This window comes from Symphodus melops (genome assembly GCF_947650265.1).
Source record: "Symphodus melops genome assembly, chromosome: 18".
Lineage (NCBI taxonomy): Eukaryota > Metazoa > Chordata > Actinopteri > Labriformes > Labridae > Symphodus > Symphodus melops.
In genome coordinates this window covers 1,975,016-1,995,348 of record NC_136708.1, presented here as the reverse complement: position 1 = coordinate 1,995,348, position 20,333 = coordinate 1,975,016, and the positions used below count along the sequence as shown (strand labels likewise).

The 20,333-nt window shown below is 47.2% G+C and overlaps 3 protein-coding genes across 5 annotated transcripts in view; 2 read left to right on the top strand and 1 right to left on the bottom strand.

Annotated features, from left to right (window-relative positions):
• The first annotated feature begins 681 nt into the window (after nucleotides 1–681).
• Nucleotides 682–11,202, top strand: abcf1 (ATP-binding cassette, sub-family F (GCN20), member 1). The gene is made up of 27 exons (XM_079368893.1): nucleotides 682–882; nucleotides 2,050–2,099; nucleotides 2,311–2,388; nucleotides 2,641–2,776; nucleotides 3,149–3,183; nucleotides 3,265–3,345; nucleotides 3,612–3,662; nucleotides 3,811–3,897; nucleotides 4,534–4,584; nucleotides 4,743–4,817; nucleotides 4,905–5,000; nucleotides 5,138–5,260; nucleotides 5,412–5,512; nucleotides 5,643–5,728; nucleotides 5,814–5,953; nucleotides 6,040–6,188; nucleotides 6,279–6,362; nucleotides 6,934–7,058; nucleotides 8,216–8,328; nucleotides 8,416–8,590; nucleotides 8,680–8,754; nucleotides 8,843–8,913; nucleotides 9,163–9,195; nucleotides 9,802–9,970; nucleotides 10,070–10,134; nucleotides 10,220–10,292; nucleotides 10,845–11,202. The coding sequence occupies exons 1-27, from the start codon at nucleotides 831–833 to the stop codon at nucleotides 11,009–11,011; spliced, it is 2,541 nt and encodes an 846-aa protein (XP_079225019.1). The 5' UTR covers nucleotides 682–830; the 3' UTR covers nucleotides 11,012–11,202.
• On the bottom strand, nucleotides 11,201–14,152 carry mrps18b (mitochondrial ribosomal protein S18B). 2 transcript variants are annotated; one of them, XM_079368896.1, is made up of 7 exons: nucleotides 13,637–14,152; nucleotides 13,015–13,195; nucleotides 12,842–12,939; nucleotides 12,654–12,722; nucleotides 12,482–12,548; nucleotides 12,306–12,365; nucleotides 11,201–11,484 (listed from the first exon to the last, which is right to left on the bottom strand). In XM_079368896.1, the coding sequence occupies exons 1-7, from the start codon at nucleotides 13,715–13,717 to the stop codon at nucleotides 11,288–11,290; spliced, it is 753 nt and encodes a 250-aa protein (XP_079225022.1). In that variant the 5' UTR covers nucleotides 13,718–14,152; the 3' UTR covers nucleotides 11,201–11,287. The 2 variants fall into 2 exon arrangements, with proteins under 2 accessions (XP_079225022.1, XP_079225023.1); XM_079368897.1 differs by having other exon boundaries at nucleotides 13,015–13,183; nucleotides 13,637–13,788.
• Nucleotides 14,153–14,299: 147 nt separating this feature from the next.
• ppp1r10 (protein phosphatase 1, regulatory subunit 10) overlaps nucleotides 14,300–20,333 on the top strand; it is an 8,858-nt gene continuing 2,824 nt past the window's right edge. Inside the window, exons 1-13 of one of the 2 annotated variants that reach the window (XM_079368894.1) lie at nucleotides 14,300–14,414; nucleotides 17,368–17,476; nucleotides 17,567–17,653; nucleotides 17,942–18,077; nucleotides 18,178–18,229; nucleotides 18,394–18,486; nucleotides 18,607–18,738; nucleotides 18,824–18,929; nucleotides 19,064–19,167; nucleotides 19,272–19,399; nucleotides 19,491–19,641; nucleotides 19,725–19,868; nucleotides 20,000–20,246. In XM_079368894.1, coding sequence (XP_079225020.1) covers nucleotides 14,387–14,414; nucleotides 17,368–17,476; nucleotides 17,567–17,653; nucleotides 17,942–18,077; nucleotides 18,178–18,229; nucleotides 18,394–18,486; nucleotides 18,607–18,738; nucleotides 18,824–18,929; nucleotides 19,064–19,167; nucleotides 19,272–19,399; nucleotides 19,491–19,641; nucleotides 19,725–19,868; nucleotides 20,000–20,246 — 1,517 coding nt within the window. In that variant the 5' untranslated portion in view covers nucleotides 14,300–14,386. Of the gene's footprint in view, nucleotides 14,415–14,525; nucleotides 14,542–17,367; nucleotides 17,477–17,566; nucleotides 17,654–17,941; nucleotides 18,078–18,177; nucleotides 18,230–18,393; nucleotides 18,487–18,606; nucleotides 18,739–18,823; nucleotides 18,930–19,063; nucleotides 19,168–19,271; nucleotides 19,400–19,490; nucleotides 19,642–19,724; nucleotides 19,869–19,999; nucleotides 20,247–20,333 lie in introns of those variants that run through there. The other variant, XM_079368895.1, reaches the window with a different exon arrangement.

Sequence of the window (20,333 nt, the reverse complement as noted above, 5' to 3'; positions counted from 1 at the left end):
AAATGTCTTTGTATGCTTCTTGGCATTAATAATAATAATAATACATGTTATTTGAGGGCCCCTTCCAAAAAACCCAAGGACACCTTACATGCAAGGTTTTAAAAAAACAAAACAAAATAAAAACATATAAAAAAAATGTATATATACATACACACACACAACAGTTAGACTTTATGTTCAAACACTTATTGTTTCCTTTTATAAATAATTACGGTCACAGTTCTTTCTGTCCTTCATTATGTGTTTGTTATTAATAAACACAGTATAGGACAGACTTCTAATCTATAAACAACTCTCTATAGCAACCTGCGTGTGTCACTCAGTGTGTGTGTGTGTGTGTGTGTGTGTGTCAGACTGAAACACACACACACACACACACACACGCTGTGTGTCAGGCAGTGTGTGTGTGTGTCAGTCAATTTATGTGTGCCAGTCAGTGTGTGTACTTGTTGTGTGTCTGTATTCGTGTATGTCTGTGTGTGTGTGTGTGTGTGTGTGTGTGTGTGTTTCTAATTTATTTGTATCTTTCCCTCAGCATTAACGCAAATTGGAGTTAAACGTGTTTTTGTTTTTTTTCCAACAGTTTAAATAAAATAAGTTAATGATCACGATTCAGTTTGAGTCCAGCAGGGGGCAGCAGCAACAATTTGAGTTCGAGAGCTTCAGAGGAGAAGAAGAAGTGCACGAGCGTCAGTTGGCTAACCGTCGTGACGTCATCATCATCACGGCGCTGGGCCGCAGTACATGTGTGTGTGTGGATGATAAATCTCAGTGAATAAAGAAGAACAAGCCTGTGTTTTATCTCCGTTCTTCTCAGTTAAAGTGTCAACATGCCGAAGAAGAGTAAAGAGGAACCGGAGTGGGCGGGAGACGAAGCGGCGGGTAAGAAACCCTTAAAGCTAGCTGGCCTGTTAGCATCACAGCTAACGCGACTCCGAAGCGCCGAACCCGCTCAAAGAAAACACCAAGTGCACCTTAAACTTCACTTTTACAGATATATTTAAAATGTCAGGAAGAAATAAAGGCTTCCCCCATGTCGTGTTTATCTTCCAAATAAATCGGCTTTAAGAGATTTAATATAAAATGAGCAGTTTCAATAAAACAGGGACTTTTACCTCTCAGATAAAGACAGATTAAATGAGGCCTTTAGCGCAGTTATCAAATTGTTAACATTTTAAGATGATTTAATTATTTTTATAATACAAAAAATACTGCCGGAAAAATTTAAAGCGAGGTTAAACTGTATATGTTTCATAAAAGTAATGCTAAAGGTAATCACTATTACAATATGGGTGAACTAAAGTTTATTGCCACTAACACGCTGTACTCATTTGATCTGTTTGAATTTCAAATTTTTTTTAACACCTGATTCGAAGTGATGATTAAAATGAATGTGAACGTAAACGACGTGATGATGTATCACCTTTTATGGGAGGTAAAGTCCCTCCTGTCAGGACTGATGCAATAGTGTTCAATGAGCTGACACATTTAATCAGAGTCTTTGTTTGACTCATTTAACTTCATTAAAAGTCTCCCCAGTTCAGTGATCAGTGTGTGATGTTAAACTGCTGACTGTCAGCTCGCAGTTCTTTGTCTGAGAACAAACAGCAGCTCTTCACACACCGCTGCTTTCACAGTGTTAACAGCTTTACATCCCTTCAAACAAACTTTATTTACACACTACCTGGCGGACAAAGCCAATGCGTTTTTACATCAGAGAGAAAAAGTGATTGACTTAAAATAAAAACAAAAAAGATTTAGAGACAAATTCAATGAAATAACAGGAGACAATCAACATGTCAGTAAAACACATTAGAATAGTGACAGCTTTCAGATTGAAGGTGAAATGTCACATGGACGTACATGTAGCACCTTGAAGCGTCAGTCACAATAGTGTTTTGCACAATAACACAGCGAGAGGGAGTTCTGGGGGGGGGGGGGTAGAGTTGCAGAAGGATCTGGACTGCATGCTGGTCAGGCGGGCGGGGGGAATCTGCAGATGATGCTGTTTGTTTTTAACGTCTTAAAAATGTTTATTTTGTCTTCCAGTGGAAAAGGTGGTGAAGAAAGGGAAGGGTGCAAAGAAAGGCAAAAAGAGTGTGAGTACTGATGAAGATTTCTCTTTGACTGTTTTGGACAGACTCCCTGTGAATTAAGAGTCGTGCGGTGGCGTGCGGATGTTGTCTGTGTAGAGGTCGTGTTGTTGTCTGGATGCTGTGTGCCTGTTTTGTGACGTCGTGCCCGTGTTGTTGTCTTGTGGATGTTGTGTAAATGTCTTGTGAATGGTGTCGTTGTGTTGCTTCCCTGCAGTTCTTCGAGGAGCTGGCCACGGAGAGTAAAGAGGAGAAGGAGGAGGAGGCGTCTGTGAAGGAATCTCACAGTAAACAGGTAACCTTGTGTTTGGTTCAAACGTCATGTTCTGATAGTAAAGACTCAACTTAAAGGAACAATCCGTACGATATCTGCACGAGTGTGAAGCTCGACTCTGGAGAGGAGGCGGGAGGAATTTGCACTGCAGTACCCGTTTTAAACACTAGGGGTCAGAGTTACATACTGCTCCTTTCAGTTAGACGACGTTGAGTTCAGAGTAAACTCATGATGGAGGAGTTTGTTGTTGACGTGTCAGTTTGTTGTTTTCAGCCCCAGAAAAAGAAGAAAGACCGGCGGAAAGCAAAAGGAGCAGACGACGATGACGAGGACGACGAGGACGTGATGCTGAAGCTGAAGAAGCTCTCAGTTCAGGCCAGCGACGAGGACGATGAGGACGACGAGCCCGGTGAGGAACGCTGACCTCATGACTTGTATCGTAGCGAGTTTTTTAAACACCTGCCACTAGGTGGGGCTGACGCTCCTGTAAATGAACCTGGACTCAAACCAGCACACTGGATCAATCAATCAGACTTCATTTGTAATGCGCTTTAAATAAAGTGATGTAGCACACAGTGGCCTGTTCGCCAGCCAATCAGAGTGCTGACATACAAGCAGCCACATTCACACATACGGACAGGTGGGAGGAGGTCAGAGAGAGACTCCTGTCAGACAGGGATTCAAACCAGCAACCTGCCCCCCCTCAAATGGTCTAATTTAGGATTGTGTTAGTGGCTGGAAGCATCCATATAACGTTTGTAATGTGTGTTTGTGTCCACAGTCATCGCTCAGAGCCGAGGCAACAAGAAGAAAAAGGTCTGACTGCACTTCACTGTTTTTATATCACGCATCAACAATCAGCACGTCATGTAACACATGTTGTTGTTTTCTGTTCAGGGAGGAAACATCTTCGCAGCTCTCAGTCAGAGTGGTGATGAAGAGGAGGAGGACGATGAAGACGAGAAGCCAGTGAAAAAGGTGAAATGAGTGAGACGTATTTGTCTTCAAACAAGCGGAGACCAAAGGATGTTTAAAGAGTCTCAGCTGCTGCTTTGAACCAGACCACACACACACACACACACACACACACACACACACACACACACACACACACACACACACACACACACACACACAACATGCAGCCGTCTCTTTAAAGATTTAGTGTTTCTCGTAGATCTGTGTGTTCTAGATCTGTATCTGATAGATGTGCGTGTGTGTGTGTGTGTGTGTGTGTGACTCAGGAGGTTGAAAAAGCAAAGAAAAAAGACAAGCCGAAGCCGAAGAAAGTGAAGGTGGGTTTCCTCCTCATCCTCGAATAAATCAATAATCCATCAAACGCTCCGACTTCATCACCTCTGTGTGGTCGCCACCGTCCCTTTGTGGATGTGCTGTAGGTGTAACAGGCTGACTTCAGCGTGTGTGTGTGTGTGTGTGTGTTAGGCTCTGTCTGATGAAGAGCAGGAGGAGAAGGAGGATAAAGGTGAAGAGAAGAGTTCACAGAAGAAGAAGACGGAGGTCAAATCAAAGGTGAGTGAAATGGAACCGTGAGGTCGCGACACAAACACGATGGCGTGCAGGATCTGTGCGGGAGGATAAAGACAGCTCACGTCGGTGAGCGTGTTCGATGTGTCCTCAGGAAAGATGCTTAACCCCGACTTGTTCCCGCTGCTTCGGCGGCGGCGGCGTGCGAGTCGTTACTGATGGTCCCAGCAGGGTGTGAATGTGGAGGTGTGACCTGCGTTAAAAGCTTTTAGTAGCCACACAAAGGCGCCGTTAGCCTCGTGGTTCCTACATGGGTCCCGTGCACGCAGGCTTGAGTCCTCCGTGCCGGCGCCCCGGGCTCGATTCCGACCGTCCCGCATGTCGATAAACACTCTCGCTCTCTCTCTCCTCCATTTCTGACTCGTCTGCAGAAAAAGCCCCAAAAAATAAAGCTAAAAAAAAAAAGTGCAACACGCTGAAGTCCATTTATAGACCAGAGCGTTACGAGCCAATCAGATGCAGAGTTCAGCTCAAAGGAGCCGGGCGCTGGTTTCTGCTCGCGGCGCTTAGAGACGCTACGTTAGCAGGAAGGACGACTTCCTGTCTGTGTTTTATTGAGGTTGTTTGATATCTGATCTGATTCCATAAACATTTAAATTTAATAAACAAAATGTTTTTCAGTCTCCAGACAACGATGCTGCAGAGGAGAAGCCCAAGAAGGAGCAGCAGAAGGTGAGCGTGTGTGTGAGCGAGCGTGTGTGTGTTAGCGTGTGTGTGTTAGCGTGTGTGTGTTAGCGTGTGTGTGTTAGCGTGTGTGTGTGTGTGTGTGTGTGTGTGTGTGTGTGTGTGTGTGTGTGTGTGTTCTCTCACCTGTTCATGTGTTCACACAGAAAGTGAAGCCCGTGGAGAGGAAACCCAGTGAGGACGAAGTGGAGGAAGAGAGTGATGGAGGGGACATGATGATGGTATGTTGGACCTTCTTCTTCTCCTCTCTTAGGAGGTCTTTGTCCACACCTCTGACCTCTGACCTCTCTGTGTGTGTGTGATGTCAGAGCGCTGAGGATGCGTTGGCTGAACAGTCGAAGCCGCAGGAAGACGACCCGTTCGCCAACCTCAGCAAGAAGGAGAAGAAGAAGAAAAAGAAAATGGTAGACACTTAGTTTGTTTCCTGGTGAACTCTTTGACAATGTTTTTCTTTGACCTGATGAGTCGATGTGGGCGGAGCTTGTGAACAGCCGTGTGGTTCATGTATTTAGTGTAATATTGTTTCTGTTCCTGATGACAGATGGAGTATGAGCGCCAGGTGGCGAGTGTGCGAGCGGCGAACGCTTTGGAAGGAGACTTCTCCGTCTCTCAGGCGGAGATGTCGTCCCGACAGGCCATGCTGGAGAACGCCTCCGACATCAAGGTTCACTACTTCCTGTTTCACCTTTTATTTAAAGTTCAGAACGCTGCACGCTTCCAGCGCTGCTGCTTTGAGCTGATAACTGCTCTCATATCTGACAAACTGAGGGGCGTCCAAAACGGATGCTACATTAATCTGGTTGTTTCCTCTGCAGCTGGAGAAGTTCAGTATCTCTGCTCACGGTAAAGAGCTGTTCGTCAACGCCGACCTTCTGATCGTGGCCGGGCGACGATACGGTCTGGTCGGACCCAACGGGTAAACCTTGATTTCACTTTGATTGGTTGACTGTTTAGCCCACTGTAGTGTTCGGTGAATCCTCATCATCAGCTGTGTGTGTGTGTGTGTAACCATGGTAACGATACGTGTTGTCGCTCTGGCGTTTCAGTAAAGGGAAAACCACGTTGCTGAAGCACATCGCCAACAGAGCGCTGAGTATCCCTCCCAACATCGACGTGCTGCTGTGTGAGCAAGGTGACTCGCCTCTTCACGCACACGTGTCTGTACGCCGAGTCTTTGAAACGCCATAAAATGACACGTGCGTCCGTTTGCTCTGCAGAGGTCATCGCTGACGACACCCCGGCGGTGCAGGCGGTGCTGAAGGCCGACACTCGCCGTCTGAAGCTCCTGGAGGAGGAGAAGCGTCTGCAGATTCGTCTGGAGAGAGGAGAGGACTGCGTGGCCGAGAGGCTGGATAAGGTCAGTCTGCGACCACCAGGTGGCGCTCTTTAAATACTTCCAGCAGGATGACCTCCAGCTGACTCTCTGTGGCTCCTCCCCCTCAGGTGTACGAGGAGCTGAGGGCCATCGGGGCTGCGGCGGCCGAGGCGAAAGCTCGGAGGATCCTGGCTGGTTTGTCGTTCACCCCGGAGATGCAGAACAGACCCACCAAGAGGTTCTCTGGAGGCTGGAGGATGAGGGTCTCTCTGGCCAGGTAAACCAGCAGACTCACTGGGTGAACTGGTCCCACAGAGTGAACCAGGTCGGGACTGGTTTTCACCTCTTCTCCCCCTCTGACCCTCAGAGCGCTGTTCATGGAGCCCACCCTGCTGATGCTGGATGAACCCACCAACCACCTGGACCTGAACGCCGTCATCTGGCTCAACAAGTACGCATCGCACTTCCTGTGAAGCTGCGTGTTTCACAGCGCCGTGCGTGAAACATGGACCACGTGTCTTTAGCCTCACCTTGGCTTTAGAAGCCCATTAGTGCCGGACGCCATTTTTAAGTCAAACTAGAAATGGGCAAAGCCACGCCCCTAACTATGAATAACTCAAATTCTCCATAAGCTCATAACTTCATACGCCGAGTGTTTACAATATTCTATTAAATATTCTGTTTGTGTTTGTAAACAAACATCATATCCTGACTTCTATTAAAGCCTCACTTGCTGTTAACGCTCTCTTCTCCCCACGCTCGAAGTGAGAGCCATGTTAGCATTTAGCTTAGCTCATCATAAGACACATTTCTCATGAATAAGATGTGATTATTGATCATGTATTCAGAGATATGAAGAACCGGGTTTCTCTGCATGTTGAACTTCTTGAAGATGAATCAGAACCAGAAAACTGAAGTCCACTCTGTTCGGTGTGTGTGTGACGTCTCCTTCACGCCTGCTGGCCCGGGTTCGAGGACTGATCAGGTCGGCCATGTTTGATAAATGTTCGTTTGTGTCTCAGCTACCTGCAGGGCTGGAAGAAAACTCTCCTCATCGTTTCTCACGACCAGAGTTTCCTGGACGAAGTTTGTACGGACATCATCCATTTAGACTATCAGAAGCTCTTCTACTACAGAGGGAACTACTGTAAGTGTGTGTGTGTGTGTGTGTGTGTGTGTGTGTGTAATGTTGTTTATTAGAGGGTTTGTTCATGTTGGTGCTTTCTGCCTGGATCAGTACTCTCCCTGTGCGTCCGTAAAGGATGAAAAGTAAACGTGACCTTTAGCACACGTTAGCGATCGGGACGAGTGCGTCACGTTTTCGTCCTCGTGTGTCTCCGGGATGAACTGAAACACTGAGGAGGTCAATAACACAGTTTACTGAGCTGTCACTCAGTCACGCAGTGAGCCCGAGAACAACAGCAACAACAACAACAGCGCCTTGACTGATGCTACACTAACTCTCTCGGCACATCACTCCACAAGGTGCGAGCGTATAAAGGAAACCAAAGACGACCTCACGTCTGCTTTTCATTGGAAACATGAACTCGCTTCACGTGACGTTAGCCCGCGTCTTTGTGATGCTAGCAGAGAGGAGCAGATTATTCCTGATGAAATAACGCAGTCTGGAGATAAAGTCACATGACCTTTTGTCAACCCGGAGTTCAGGTTAGCATCATCTTTTAAATTTATGGTGAAAAATATAAAATAGTTCAGTGTAGATGTTCATCTCTGATTCGTACGTTTGTTTCGTATCACAGAGTTCAATAAATGATTCTTTAACGGATCGTTCTTCACTCTGCAGAGAACGTTTTATTTCACCTTTAGTTAAAATCATTCAGAGAGAAGCTGTGCAGTGACCTCTGACCTGTTTGTGCTGCTGTGACCTCTGACCTCTGTTTGTGCTGCAGTGACCTCTGACCTCTGTTTGTGCTGCAATGACCTGCAGTGACCTCTGATTGTTCTGCTGTGACCTCTGACCTCTGTTTGTGCTGCAGTGACCTCTGACCTCTGTTTGTGCTGCAGTGACCTGCAGTGACCTCTGACCTCTGTTTGTGCTGCAGTGACCTCTGACCTCTGTTTGTGCTGCAATGACCTGCAGTGACCTCTGATTGTTCTGCTGTGACTTGCAGTAACCTCTGACCTCTGTTTGTGCTGCTGTGACCTCCGTTTGTGCTGCAGTGACCTCTGAACTCGTTGTGCTGCTGTGACCTGCGGTGACCTCTCATTGTGCTGCTGTGACCTCTGACCTCTGATTTTTCTGCTGTGACCTGCAGTGACCTCTGACCTCTGTTTGTGCTGCAGTGACCTTTAAGAAGATGTACGTTCAGAAACAGAAGGAGCAGCAGAAACAGTACGACAAACAGGAGAAGAAACTCAAGGAGCTGAAGGCGGGCGGCAAGTCCACCAAACAGGCCGTGAGTAAACCCCCCCCCACCCCGAATAATAATTAATGACAGTCGTCTGAGTTGGACTAATAACATGTAAATGTTGGCGGATGTCAGGAGAAGCAGACGAAGGAGGCTCTGACCAGGAAGCAGCAGAAGGGGAAGAAGAAAGGCGCTCAGGAGGAGGAGAGCCAGGACGCCACGGAGCTGCTGAAGAGACCCAAAGAGTACACCGTCAAGTTCACCTTCCCCAACCCGCCCCCCCTGTCGCCCCCCATCCTCGGCCTGCACTGTAAGAACCCCCGCCCCCCTGTCTGCTCCTCATCATGTTTGCTCCTCTGTGTTTCCGATTCAAACTCGATGTCTCCACCTGTTGCTCAGGTGTGGACTTCTGCTACGACCCGCAGAAACCGCTCTTCAAAAACGTCGACTTCGGAATCGACATGGACTCCAGGAGTGAGTATGACCTCTGTGACCTATGACCTCTGTGGTCGCTGATCTGTTATCCTCAGTATTTATTGTAACGTGTGAATCCGTCCTGCAGTCTGTATCGTGGGTCCGAACGGCGTGGGGAAGAGTACTCTGCTGCTGCTGCTCACCGGGAAAATAAACCCTGTGAGTACGACGACTTGAAGAGAAACATCAACCTGAGAAGATGCAAATGTAGACGCTCTGACTGATCTGTGTGTGTGTGTGTGTGTGTGTGTGTGTGTGTGTGTGTGTGTGTGTGTGTGTGTGTGTGTGTGTGTGTGTGTGTGTGTGTGTGTGTGTGTGTGTGTGTGTGTGTGTGTGTGTGTGTGTGTGTGTGTGTGTGTGTGTGTGTGTGTGTGTGTGTGTGTGTGTGTGTGTGTGTGTGTGTTTCAGACTAAAGGAGAGATGAGGAAGAATCATCGTCTGGTGAGTGTTTGGTGTTGGAGGTCCGAGCCCGTGGTCATGATAACCGTCTGCTCGGGGATCTTCTGCTGTGGAGGAAGTTGTGTGCCAACAATAACTGCGAGACACGAGGGCAGGCAGTAATAAGTAGATGGTAGTCATGGCAACCGTCGGCAGGATGCAAACTGCACCTGTGCGCCGGACAAACTCTAATCTATCTGACCTTCACAAATCGTACGTCCGGCTCTCCTGAAGAACGGACGTGTTGTCCGAGTCCCTCCAGACGTCTCTTCACACAAACACAAAGCTTCAGATTGAACCCGCTGACTCGGCTCGTTTACGAGAGAGGCTGCGTTCGCCCGCCGTGCACGATAATCTTTGTAAAATCCTCTGGTCTGTGATGAGCTGGGATTTTCATGTCTTGTCGTGTTACTAGATTAAAACAACAACAACAACAACAACCTCCTGCAGCCTGAACCAGACTGATCTACTCGGAGAGGTTTTCATATTCAGGCCGAGGCTGCAGGAGTCACCTCGCCACCGCTCTCCTGCGCTGTGATGTAGAACTCGAGTCCGACACTTGGATGATGTATACTTGATCATTTATCATGTGTGTGTGTGTGTGTGCAGAAAGTGGGCTTCTTCAACCAGCAGTACGCAGACCAGCTGAACATGGAGGAGACGGCGACTGAGTACCTGATGAGGAACTTTAACCTTCCCTACCAGGACGGCAGGAAGTGTCTCGGCAGGTTTGGACTGGAGAGCCACGCCCACACCATCCAGATCTCCAAACTGTCAGGTGAACAACCCGGAAAGTCTGACCTTCTCTGTGCGTCCCAGATGGTGTGACGTTCAAACACCGTGGGATTTCTCTAACTCTCCTCGTTGTGTGCTTTAGGAGGACAGAAGGCTCGTGTTGTGTTCGCTGAACTTTCCTGTCGTCAGCCCGACGTCCTCATCCTGGTGAGAAACTCTCCTCTGACTCGTGCTGTGATCCGTTCACTCGTGATAAATGTTGAGCTCTGATCGGTGAACGTTTCTCTGACAGGACGAACCCACCAACAATCTGGACATCGAGTCCATCGACGCCCTCTCGGAGGCCATCAACGAATACAAAGGAGGTGAGAGAGCACGTTCAGACGTTTTCAAAGACACTGCGCTGATGTTCTGACCCAGATGTTTCAGGTTAAAGTCAGATTGAGACCGTCTGATGAAAGTCCTCGCGGCTCGTGTCCACACGCGGCGCTTTCTATAAACGCTGATGAGCTCAGAGTGGCCAGCTTTTGCTGCCCTCAGTGATGTCTGTCAGGCGTGTTTATAGCTCCGTGTGCTTGATATTTGCTCCTCCATCGTTGTCCCATGACGTGGACGAGCACGGACGCAGGCCCAGTGATCTCGTTTGATCTATAGAGGAAGAATGTGCTACATGTTGATCCAGTAGATGTCACCCTTGAGCACCAGAACTTAACCCACGCCTCCGACTCCTCTCCACTCCAGTTTGCAGGAGGGAGTTATGAATTAGAACGCAAACCTTTAAACGCAAGCGGTGGGAAAGAACCGTAGTTTCACACACGTACAGAACGACGCAGGATGATCGTGATCCGAATCTCACACCGTCTTCCTTTCAGCCGTCAGTACGACGTGTAGTCAAAATGTTGATGTGTGTGTTTCAGCCGTGATCATCGTGAGTCACGACGCTCGCCTCATCACGGAGACTCAGTGCACGCTGTGGGTAGTCGAGGACCGCAGCATCAGCCAGATCGACGGAGACTTCGACGACTACAAGAGGGAGGTGCTGGAGTCGCTGGGAGAGACCATGATCAACAAGGTCAACCCCTGATCTGCCTCACGCCTGGTCTCTCTCTCTGGACTCGTCCTGCTCCTCACGTTGGACTCACAGCATGTTTCTCTTCTCAGCTCGATTATAAAACACAGATCTGGTTCTGGACTCATCCTGCAGGTTTTTACCTGAGAACGTTTTTACCCGAGGACGTCTGAAGGTCAATAAATAAAATCTATCATCAGCTGCTACCGAGCACATCTCTTTATTTACACCGACATGAACATACAGCAGAGTAACACACACACACACGCGTGATGATGATGTCACACTTCATCACTTCAGGTACGCTCTGTACGTCTTCCTCACTTTGGCCACCTCCCTCTCATCAGGTGTAGTGTCAGCGTACCAGGTGTACCAGCTGGCACCTGAAGTCAGGGATGAAGGAGGAGGAGTGGAGCCCACTGCATCATGGGAGTTGGAGTAATCTTCTCCTGAAAACTCGACGTATGGGATCTGAAAGGGGAGTAACCCTGAGAGAGAGAGAGAGAGAGGCTAGTGAGAAAACTGTCTCGCTGTGTGTGAACCTGAGAGGTGACCTTTAACCCTTTCACACCGAGCAGTCCGGTTTGGTAAACTCTGATCTTGTTTGCGTTTCCTCAGCGAGCCGTGTTTAAGTGAAGTGTGAGCCGAGTCAGCAATATAATGGTGTGACGATATATCAGCCCGACACAGTAAACTAAGAACCCTTCAGGGTCTGGTCAGTCCGCTCTGCACCCCAACAGAAGGGTACCAAGGGATTGCACGAGTCCCTTATTTTACATCACTGCCAACTTTTGATGGTGGAAACGTAACATACCCTAACGGACCGGACCGGACCGCTGGGTGGAAACGAGGCTTCACTGACCCCCCCCCCCCCCCCCCCCCGATGATTCATACAAACTCCACCTTTAAATATGATACATTTCATTTCAATGAGAGATCATTGGTTGTATAGCAGCAGGATTTAACATCAGTGTGTTTACATGAGAATCAGCTGATCACATCCTGCCGGTTTTCTAGATTAATCAGGGAAGTGATCAGCAACCGAATGACCGTCTCACCCTCAGATTTAAGAGTTATTAACTCATGAAAGTAAAAAATAAATAAAAAATGTACCTGAGGTGTTTATCTGATAAAAATCTGAACTCCATGTTAATCTGAAGTGAAATATGGATTTGATCAGTAAATCTAAAAGTTTATGTGAGAAGAAAAGCAGCAGGAGTGTGCCTGTTTGTGTCCGAGGTAAATAAATGAAAGGAAGTGCAGCAGTCAAAGTATGAATGTTTTAGATTAAACGTTTACAGTGACGTACCGTGATCTCTGGACGTGCTGATCGCCTCGCTCAGCTTCTTCTGCTGCTTCATACACACACCTGCACACACACACACAACATCCGACTGATCACCTGCTCAATCTTAAACACCTCTAAAGAGGACGTTGCAGGTTGGAGTGTGAGTGCAGGGCTGACGGCCGAGGCTTTGGACTCACCTGTTTTGGTGGGATCATAAACCTGTCCAGTTTGAGGGCTGATGAACTGCTGCAGCAGCTTCACGTTCTGCAGGGCACACAGACAGGTGAGCTCTGAGTCCGGTTATCATGAAAACCTGTATCTCAGACTTCTGATGCTGGTAGAAATGAACACTCTGAGATGTGAACTCACCTGGTGATGGACAACAACGTTCGGATCCCGACATATTGGGCACGGGTTCCCACAGATCTTATCTCCTCTCTGCACAAACAAACGTGTGACAGTGACTTTAAACCGTTTGGATTCATACAAATAGAGGAACACAAGTTAAAACGGATCAAGATGAAATTAGATTAAATGTGTTCAAGTAATTTGTTTACAATGCAGGTCTTGCGGGTCTTCTGTGGGGGGATCCCTCCTTTGTGGTTCCTCCTATACCCGGCCCACACTGGACTGGTTCCGTACTTCTCTGTGTACTCTGTCAGCAAAGGGAAAAAAAGGGTTAAACCCGGATTTTAAGGCCAATAACGAGAGCGTCCACTCATCTACTCACCTTCACTGTCCATGTACTCCCAGGGTCTGTCCTTGTACCGGGACTGAGCCTCTATAGCCTCAGCAGCCTCAGCATCCTGCAGCGAGTCCGGGCTGTTATAGAAGCGATGCGGAGGAACACCTGGACATGGTCTCACAGGTAATCTCACAGGTAACTTGAGGGGGAACTTCTGCAGACACGTCTGCAGGAAAGAAAAGATCACATCAGAGATCCTGAATGACTTGTGCTGCATAAATAAAGTTTATTATCATCAGAAGATTGTTTGTAATAAAAAACAACCTTTATCTGTCTTTATTACCTGTAATTAATTAATAACCTGTATTAAAACATGACTGAATCAACCCTTTAGAAGTCACCAGAGATGTAAAGATTAATTATGAAGTTCTCTGAAAAATGAATCTCAACTCCCTCCATCACTGTTATTAAATGATTCTGCATGATCTGCTGTTTGCTGACGAAACCTGTATTATATTTACTGAATGTTTAATTAAACAACGTTAAAAATTTAAAGATAAAATGACATCTTTAGGAACATTGATGAGCTAAAAAACTAAACAGAACACCTGGTGGCTTCTTGTTAACTTCTTACGCATATAAATAAACAGAAAGCAAACTATATTACCTGATATCGACGTAACGGGAGAGTAATTGACGGTGATAAACGCGACAGAACCTTCACTGCGCCGTGCATGGAGGCGGCCATTTTTTTTCTGTCACAAGTGAAGTACGTGACGTCAGAGTTTGTAGACAAACATTATCCTATCGAAAAACCAGAACTATTATATTCATATATAATATATATTTTTCTTTGTTATAGCAATTATTCCTCAACAAATCCGAAATTCAAAGGTATTATCTCCAATATCCTGTGTTGTCATTATGTCCAGTTTGTTTTATTTTAATAAAGCACGTGACCATCACGGATTGACAGACATCCCGCAAAGTCGCCATTTTGACTACCTTTTAATGACTTAATATGTGTATGAAATAACCTCTAAAAGTGAGGTTTCTAGACAGATTATAAAATAATTTTTCATTTTCTATCAATTTATGTTAAATATTTTCACTTTCATGCGGATTTCATCGAGTTATTCACAAAAACAATTCACAAACTGGAAGCTACGCCATTATGACTTTGACGGGGCTATGAAGGTCGGTCACGCGCCATTTTGTTTCAACCCAAATAAGGGCAAAACGGTGGCTGTGACGTGAAAATCGTCACGCAGTATAAATACTAAGTCCCTCCCTTTCGAGCTCATTCCTGGATTTGGTCAGAGGTAAGTGAAGTCATAAAGACAGCGGGACTTTAATTTAACATTTTGTCCGTATTAACGGCGAAAGTCAAACTTACTTATACTCAAAATAACCAAGAATGGACTTTGATGTGGACGAAGGACGAGGTAACTAGTCAGTCGGGATTAAATGTGTGTCTTTTTGTGTGTTTTTCAGGTATGAATCCGCTTTGAATCCGAAGACAGAACCTTCGAGGACTTTGAACAACTGCTCAAATTCATATTTTTTCTTCAAGTAATGGACATTTTATGACTTATTTTTCGCCTCCAGTTTGATCCTGAAGGAAAAGACTTTAGCCTTTAGCTCTCACAGCCCCACCCATGAGAAGTCTGAAATTAAAACCATGAAGTTTTACGATGTAAAAGATCGTTAAATCAGAGAAATAAGTGCCTGAAAAAAACAAAAAAGCACAGTGTATGTAAACCCGAGTCGCTGAGGATCTTAGGAAACAATAGTAAGTTAACTTCTAAGTTAATTGAATCGAGATAAATCAAATAAAAAACTGTTTAGTAGAACAATACGCTAGCGGTTAGCTTCCTAGCTTGTCGTTGCTCTTGGCAACGAATGAGCTCACACAGGAAAGGTGTGTGTGAGACTGAACGGACGGACTGTGATAAATAAAGTAAATTAGGAGTAACTCGGTAAATATAACTATAAGCAATCTGCTGATAAAGATTGCCGCAGGCTTAGGGAGTAGCTGCCAGCTCAGGGGAGTCCGGACTGCTCGCCTTCAGATCCGTTTTAGGGGGCTGCTCCACGGAACCAACACCCTGAACCCACCGCAATCTGCACATAAAGATTGCGTTTAGTTTGAGGATTGTGGACATAATTTGATGAAGCACTGTGTGTTTTTGTATTTTTTTTCCTTTTTGTATGTCGTTAATAATAGCACAGCACAGGGACTCAAAATGTTCTCAATCTGCGGATAAAGATTGCAGGATGGTTCAGACCGAGTCGGGACTGACAAACAAACATGGCGGATCTGTGGTTGTTTGTTTTCGGAGCTTTTATTTTGGAGATTTTTTTTCTTCTTCTAAGAAACAGCGAAAACAGGGCGATGAAGTCTTTGTCGGCTTTGTTTGTGATGTGTCCGGGTTTGTCGGTGCTGTGGGGAGCCATTGTTTGCGGTGCAGGCAGTGAGGGGGTTAACGGGTGAGGGGGGCGGGCTCTGAGGAGCTGCTCCCCCCCCCCTCCTCTGTCAGTGCACACAGGCCTTTTATAGGCAGCTCAGCCCCCCTTACATAAACCAGGCGGACTCCTCCAGTATTAATGTTCCCTTTTTTTGACCCGAGGGCCAGAACAAATAATGCAGATTACAGTAAATGCTGTTGACTATACATGGCTTGTTCTTCTTGATTGTGTATCCATGCATATGTAATAACACAGTATGTTTCCCCCACTGAAGCAGGACCAGGTCATGTCTAACACATAGGCGTCTATGTGTAACTACTGTGACGTTTGCAGGAGGTTGTGTTATTTTTGCAGTGTTGAGGAGATCTGAGACTTTATAAAACTTCGTTTCCCGGGTAAGACCTAACTGATTCTCACATCATCACATTAACGATCAGCTGATTGCAGCAGCCTGAGGTGTCTTTGAGTGTTTGTCAGTACACAGACGTGACACACACAGGCAAGGCACACGGAGGGAGAGATTCATTATGAAGACACAAACATGGAAGTGCATGCTTCTCCCAGTTACAGATAAACTGATATCCGACCCGTGTGGAGGTTGATCATAAGACCTTAGGGATTACAGATGTAGAGCAGACATACAGATAACTGATCAGTCTTTAATAAGTGATTACATTTAGTTACATGTTTTGTATTTTCACTGATCAGTCTTTAATAAGTGATAGCATCCAGATATATGCTTGTACTGTAACAGTTGGATTAATGTGCATTGTGTTTATTGTGTAACAGCACATGCAGTGTGTGTAAACATAGAGTGACCTGTAGGGGGCAGTATGACTCTGTCATGTAGATACCTTCAGTAATGATCACACATACAGGAGACTCATTCTGCAGTTTTCAAGCATCTCATTCATCAGCCTCTTTTTTTTTTTGATTTCTCACATATTTATAAGTCAGTTTGTCATTTTATTCTTTGTACCATCCATCTCTCCATCAGACGCCGTATTAATGTGAAAACAGGCTTCACTGCTGTCTCTGTGCCACACGTGTAAAGAACTGCGAGAAGTGTTCATTAAAAAGTGATCAATAAGAATTAATCAGTTATTCTTTAATTTCTTCTTCAGCTGCTTCTTTTCTAACATCTCCTGACTTCTCCTGATTCTGTTTTTCATTTCCTGTTCACTGAGATGTTGATGTAAGTGAAGATGTGATTCTTATTGTCAGTAAGTTATAAACCTTCATGCTCACACATACACAAAGGATCCGTCACACTGCAAATCCTCCTCCGGTCTTAGTCCCTGGTCCTGCTCCCTGCTGGTCCTCAGTCAGGGTGAACCACGAAGCTCCACTCACGTTTCACATGACGGGTCCACCTGCGTGTGGTAAGGCGTTTACACCACTGCAACTAAAAATATGCAAGTCTTTTTTTTGTGCACGTTGACCTACGTAGCCAACTTGAGCAGTTTTGACTGTGCAGGAGTTTGCTGTCAGTTTGTGACGTAGGCCGTCCTCTCCTTCGTACCCGTCCGTGCTCCTCGACTTCTGTCGACTGTTAAAACCTCGAGTCGTTTCCGTTTGAATCAGGTGTCGCCAAGTTTAGTTTGAAGTTTTGACAACCTGTGTGAGTTGTTTTTGGGCCTTTGAGGAGCGCACCGCTCGGTAGTCTTTGTGTTTGTCGGGTCGTGGTCCAGGTGTGCAGGTGTTTGACTCAGACCGGTTCGGTCTGGATGGTGGGCTCTCTCGGGGTCAGGTGTGGTGTGGTTCTGTTGGGTGGAGCTCCTCTGACAGGTGAACAGTCCGTGACCTCAGCAGGTGTATTAGATATTACAGTTGTTTTAATAATTCAAAGTGCATGTTTCAGGTGTATTGACAGATGTAGGTGTGTGTTTCACGTGTATTAAATATTCCGTGTGTGTGTGTGTGTTTCAGGTATGGCAGTGGGACCCGTGGACCCCCGAGACATCCTGAAAGGTGTGGAGGCCCTCCTCGGGAAGGATGGAGAGCTGCGCAGCCTCGAGGGCGTCCCGAAGGTTTTCAGGTGAGCACGTGCCGACCTGTCGAGTGTGAAGAGCATCGACATAAATGTGCCTGTACGACGTGTCTTACACCTGCTCTCTGTCCTCTGCAGCCTGATGAAAGCCTCCACCAAGATGGTCAGCAGGTGTATGTACCTGAACATCCTGCTGCAGACCAAGTCGCACGACATTCTCAACAGGTAGGCGCCCCCTGCACCAAACAAACAAACTTAACGTTTAAACCTGAGGGACACAAAGAGTTAAAAGATCAGAGAAAAGTTCAGAGTCTGAAGCAGCGTTGCCTCAGAATATCCTCTGATGTCACGCTGCCTCCCTTCAGGGTGCTCTGGGGTTTTAAATCAGATCATCACGGTCATGGAAAGTTCTGGGTGGGAGCCTGCGTTCTGCTGTCCTTTCTTTATACAGACTTTACTTCATGATGTGAACAGATCCGACCTTTAGTGACCTCTGGGCGTCGTCTGTTTCAGGTTCATCAGGGTCGGGGGCTACAGGCTGCTCAACTCCTGGCTCACCTACTCAAAGACCACAAACAATACCCCCTTACTGCAGCTCATCCTGCTCACGCTGCAGAAACTGCCCCTGAAGGTGGACCACCTCAAACAGGTACAGTCAGCTTCAGCTGCCCCCCCCCACACACACACACACACACACACACACACACACGTACAGTAAAAGTGACACGTGTTGTACGTCTTCATTTCAGAATAACACGGCGAAGCTGGTGAAGCAGCTGAGTAAGAGTGCAGACACTGAAGGTCAGTTTTCATCTCAAACGTCAGCGTGACGTTTTCGTAAAAACCTTTTAACCTGTTTTTAATTTGACCTAAACGATGCACGTTGACTTATTTAATCAGCACTGTAAAGAACGCATCGCCGCTCTCGAGCGTGACAACTGACCCTCGCTCATCGTGTGTTTCAGAACTGAGGAAGTTGGCATCGGTGCTGGTCGAAGGCTGGATGGCGACGATCCGCTCACAGAGTGTGGCGAGCAGCAGCAGCAGCTCCCCTGCTGGTAAACGCACAGAACTGCACTTCACAACACAGTTGATTTATTTGCGTGTGTGTGTGTGTGTGTGTGTGTATGTGTGTGTGTGTTTATCTCCGCCTCACGTGTCCGACTCTGTTCATGCAGACAAGAAGAAGAAGCAGAAGGAGGAGAGCAAGGCTCCTGTGAGGGAGGTGAAGGAGAAGATCTCAGAGGAGGAGAAGAAGAAGGAGAAACCCAAAGCTCACGCTCCGAGTCACGCCAAAATCCGATCCATCGGTAACCATGACGACCACTAGCTTAATCGCTTGCATGTTTACTAAAGATCCGTGTTCGAAATAATCACGTGTGTGTTTGTGTGCAGGACTGGAGATGGATACTCCAAACCCCGCCCCCCCTAAGAAGACCCCCACCCCCCCTCAGCTGGGAGACAAATACAATATCAAACCCCCCCTCCTCAAGAGACCCAGGTACACACACACACACACACACACACACACACACACACACATTGTACATTGATGCTTGTATTATGAAGTGTAGTGTTCGGTGCTGCCCCCCTCTGGCTGCTGACGGTACTAACTGGTCTTTGTCCATCCCTCAGCGCGGGCCCCTCAGACGCCCCCCCACTGGAGAAGAAGTACAAACCTCTGAACATGCCGTCGAACTCCGCCAAAGAGATCAAAGTGAAGATCATCCCGGCTCAGCGTAAGTTTGGACGCACGCTTCAGAAGATTCAAACTCTAAACCTGTCAGCTGTGTTAACACCTCTCTGCCCCCCCCCCCCCCCCCCCCCTCCCCCCTCCCCACAGCGATGGAGTGCACCGGCTTCCTGGACGCGCTGAACTCTGCCCCAGTACCGGGGATCAAGATCAAGAAGAAGAAACCTGGACCAGGTGCTGCACCAGGGTCCAAGGCCGTCTCTCCGACCTCGAACAAGGTGCGGACCCTCACACCGGTCCGACGTGATCACGAACGTCAAACATGTTCCTCTTTTCTTTTTAACACCCCGCCTCTCTTTGTGTCCTCAGGCCAGCCCCTTCGACGGCAAACAGTCCTTCTCATCTTCTGCTAAACCGTCCTCACCTGAAGGTACGTCCTCCTCCCAAACTGAGGACAGCCAGGACCTGGAGCAGCCCGGGACCCCGGTCCCCATGGAGGACCAGGAGAACTCTGAGAACGGTGAGATCCTGTCACTTTAGACCGTCGTGAGCCTGTCTGTCTGTGAGTGTGCATCGGGACTCACCTGTTCCCTCTCTCTGCAGGTGAGAAGCCCAACGCTCTGTCGGAGCCTCGGGGGGAAGAGGAACCGCTGACAAAGAAAGGGAAGAAGAAGAAGACGGTGCACTGGGCCGAGGAGGAGCAGCTCAAACACTATTTCTACTTCGACCTGGACGAGACGGAAAGAGGTGAGAGAAATGAACTTCTTCACAGTGTATGCACCAGCTGAGAGGCGTTCACTGACCGTCGGACTGCACAGCTCTGACAGGACCAGAGTTAGATATGATAATAATAATCAACGTGACGCTTTCATCCACAGTGAACGTGAACAAGATCAAGGACTTTGGCGAGGCGGCGAAGAGAGAGCTGATGATGGACAGGCAGACGTTTGAGATGGCCCGTCGTCATTCACATGACACCATGGAGGAGAGGGTCCCCTGGAGCCCCCCCAGACCCCTCACGCTGACCGGCAGCCTGGTGATCAACGGGGCCAACAGCACAGAGAAGATGACCCAGAGAGACCGAGAGATGGGGATCCTGCAGGAGATCTTCCTCAACAAGGAGAGGTGGGATTATCAGTGAATCAATAAAAAAAACCTTTATTTAAACCTGTTAACAAAACACATTTTTAATGTTCTGATCATCTGACTGTG